The sequence below is a fragment of the Dendrobium catenatum genome, unplaced genomic scaffold (assembly GCF_001605985.2).
Source record: "Dendrobium catenatum unplaced genomic scaffold, ASM160598v2 fragScaff_scaffold_295, whole genome shotgun sequence".
Classification (NCBI taxonomy): domain Eukaryota; kingdom Viridiplantae; phylum Streptophyta; class Magnoliopsida; order Asparagales; family Orchidaceae; genus Dendrobium; species Dendrobium catenatum.
In genome coordinates, this window is record NW_021318757.1 from 18485 (window position 1) to 22348 (window position 3864).

General features: G+C 37.0%; 1 protein-coding gene across 1 annotated transcript; it reads right to left on the minus strand.

Moving 5' to 3' along the window:
- Positions 1 to 2210: 2210 nt before the first annotated feature.
- LOC110096994 lies at positions 2211 to 2753 on the minus strand. Its single transcript, XM_020823176.2, has one exon. The coding sequence runs from the start codon at positions 2728 to 2730 to the stop codon at positions 2278 to 2280; it is 453 nt and encodes a 150-aa protein (XP_020678835.1). The 5' UTR covers positions 2731 to 2753; the 3' UTR covers positions 2211 to 2277.
- Positions 2754 to 3864: the final 1111 nt, after the last annotated feature.

Consider the following 3864-nt stretch of genomic DNA (forward strand, 5'->3'; position numbering starts at 1 on the left):
ACACACAGAGATCCTTACCTTTGAATAACTTTGTGAAATCTTCACGCTCAACTTGGAAGAAATCTCTCTCAAACACTCTCTTACACTCTCTCCTTTAATTGCCCTTTACTAATCACTAAGACCAAGTGACAAAAAGATTGATTATCAGTTTTTAGTGGAATTTTTATAGAAATGACACGAAAAACCATCTAGAAAACTGAATTTTTCAATTTTGACAATCCATTATCGTCTCATATGATCGTATTTTGTACGTACGAACAGTTCAAAAATTGTTGCGTATGAACCCATTGCGAATAGGTACAAAATGTATTCATACCCGATCATCGTCCGGTATAAATAAAAAATTTCAAAGCTAGTATATATGAACCGTCAGGACAAAATAGATGAAAACAGACCAGAGCCATTCATCCTGATATGATTAAAAAATATCATCCTTACGAACTTCATTCGAGGACAAAATAGAGCCCATCGTCCCGGTACGATTAAAAATTATCGCCCGTACGAACTTCATTTGAGGATGAACGGAGGGCATTGTCCCGGTACGAACAAAAAATATCGTCTGTACGAACTACGTTCGAGAGCTTACAAGAGCTGAACATCCCGGTACGAACGAAAAATATCGTTCATATGAACTTCGTTCGAGAACGAACCAGAGCCGATCGTCCTGGTACGAACAAAAAATATCGTTCGTATGATTTGTATTTAAAAAAATTTTGGATCATTTATGTTCGCTCCACTGCTCGTTAGGGAAAATAACTGATCAGATCGTCCCATACGAACTAATTTCGTACGGTACGATTAGTTTAAAAATATAAATTTTAAGACTCTCCCCCGGTGTTCGAGTGCTTAATTACTCAATTACAATCACACTCTCTCAGACTCAATGAAATAAAAAACATAGACTTCAATTTACAATACACTCTAAACTAATCTTGATTTGAAGTCTTCAACAATCCGGAGTATGATTTTTCTGAAATGTTAGTACAAACAAGAGCAAAAATAATTCTTCCAAAAATATGTTAGGAGAAATAATAATCAAAGTAATAATATTTGGAATCATAAAAAAACATACAAGTTGCAAGAATATCAAACATGCAAAACCAAATAGCAATTATCTCAACAAACATGATATTTAGAGCATGTTAAGGTGTACATTTTTTCTTATAATTTTCTTAAACCATCAACTATTACACCTATCAAGATCTTGGATCTAAATTAGTTCAGTGAATATATCTAACCTTATTAGCAGGTGACATAGAGTTGAGAGGATTAAATGAGTGAATTCTAGCACTACCAAAAAATTGGGTTTTCGCAGCACATTTTTTAACCTTTCCTGGCGGTCATACCCGCAACTATTTTTATTGCAGCATTTTAGAACCTCTACACAACCACTGTATTTATAATGCGCTGCAACGGCATTCCTGCAGCGGTTTTAAGACCGGCGGGGAAAATATTTACGGAACGCATATTTTGCAGCGGTTATATCTGCTGCAAATGTCCATAATTGTGCTGGTTATAACCGTGGCAAGTATGAGCGAAATCGTCAGATTTTCAATTTTGCGACGGTTTTCTAGGACTTTGTGGCGGTTATAACCGCCGCAAAGAATCTGGACATTAGTGGCGGTTATAACCACCACAAAGTCCCAGAAAACCGTCGCAAAATTGAAAATCTGACGATTTCGCTCATACTTGCCGCAGTTATAACCGCTGCAAAATATGCGTTCTGTAAATATCTTCATGTCGGTCTTAAAACCACTGCGAAATGCCGTTGCAGCGCATTATAAATACAGCGGTTGTGTAGCGGTTCTACAACCGCTGCAATAAAAATAGTGGCGTGTATGACCTCTGGGAAAGGTTAAAAAATGTGCTGCGAAAATCCAATTTTTTGATAGTGAGCCAAGTGACTCCCAAGGTACAAACAGATTTGGAAGAGTTCTTTGATAGAGCTTTGATGATGCCTTGGTCTGACATACCAAGATGAAGTTTGTCCAGTAATCCCTCGAAGGCAGATAGGATGTAGTCCCAAAGGGCCCACGTGTATTCAATGAGGTCATAGCTCTTTCGGGATGTGTGCATCTTCTATGCAACGAATATGGCTCAGTTCCTAAACGAAAGCTTTCAGATATCTAAAGTTATTAAAGAATTTATCTCATCCAATTCAATCGCATCACAACCATATGAAGAACAATCGAAAACACTGAATCGTAATATACTGTTAACATAATTATTTATATAAATACACACACATATCTTCTCAAACTACAGAACAACACACTATTATTTAAATATAGCAGGCGAAATTTGGTTGTTCTCCAACTCCTTTTCTTCTGCGGACAAAAGCAGACTTTGAAGCGGTGACCTCGGAGGCGCCGCCACCCTCGCCCCTTTGCTGTCGTAGTAAATAGCCCCGGAGAACTCAAGGGGTTGACATTTCTCTCCCATCAGTATGGTCCTCTTCCAAACTTCCTCTTTTTCTTGTTCTTCTTCTTCCTCATCCTCAGCTATCCTCCTCATTGAATGCCTCGAGAAGCCATTCCTCGAACTGCAGCCGGTGCTTAATCTTCTCATCCCATTAGCCACAAATGGAATAAGGTGGCGTCCGGATGAGAACCGTGAGTCCAGCTTGCTGCGAGCCGTCGCTGATCTTAGCCGCCGTGCTACGCTTAAAACGTTCCGTTGCAACGTGACCATAAGCTCCGCCGCCTTTTCCATCAGTTCGTTGGTGGCCATTACCGGTGAGTTCTCAACAAGATAAAAATGGCTATTGGTATTTATAAAGGAAATTACAACAATAATGCTGTTGGTCGCACAGAAGGTTTTATGCGGAAACCTTAAGGAGGGACGGGATTTCACTGCGATTTGATAAACACGTCGATAGTGCGGCCTGTTTGACGTGATTATGCGGATATGTATTTTGTTATTTAAATTCGTCACCTTAAGTATTGGGGTAAGAGGAAGGTGACCGGTTTTTGTGGGCGTGGCGTTGGCCGCCTGAGTCACCTAAAAAGAAATAGAAGTTGTATTTGCGTGGCAGATAATTACTGGAATAAATTCGCAATAAGATGATTTTATTTATTTACTGGATTGCGTTAGACAAAAAAAAATTATTTTCATCTTAATCAACGCATATGTCACCAAAGAAAAAGAAAATTATGTAGAATACTTTATTGCATATTTCTGATTTTATTATTTCTAATATAGTAATTTTTGAAAAAAAAAATTATAGCTAACATTTTCTAGGCTGACAAAGCCGGACCAAAGAAATAAATAGAAAAATGAGAGATTCAAGAATCAATGGCTTGATCGTGATTGAATTGGATGACATAATAAGTAATAATGTTATTCAATTGTAACTTAAATTATATAATAAAATTTTTTTGGATTCAACCCATGTCACATTTGGTGTATATGATAGAATTTTTGAAGCTAGAAGAATTGATGAAAAAAATATATTACCCATAGAATTGAGGATATTGGATTTGAAGATAGAGAAGAAATTCACAATCATTTGCCTAAATATTGGAGATTTGCATAAAGTTACACTAGGGAACTTATCATAAGAGACCCATCCACAAGGGGTTAGGAGTAGGAAAGGACATAGGCTTTATTTGTGACGGTTTTCTTACTAGTTCCTTAAGTAGCTTTTTAGTATAAAAATTTTAATTTTTGTATTTGAAAGCTCTTTTAAGAAGCAGTAAGTAAGCCGTCCCAAACGAAGCATTAGAAAACAAGTTAGACACCCAACCATTATCTCTACGATCAAACTTACTTATATAGAATTGGCATTAGAAGACGAATTTTTTATTGTAGCAATGCAAGAAAAATTAATTCAATTTGTTATGAATTACTGAGTAGTCCCCCAAA

Bases quoted from the DNA above. Each gene is read 5' to 3' on its own strand.
- LOC110096994 (XM_020823176.2), bottom strand. From the start codon at position 2,730: ATGGCCACCAACGAACTGATGGAAAAGGCGGCGGAGCTTATGGTCACG.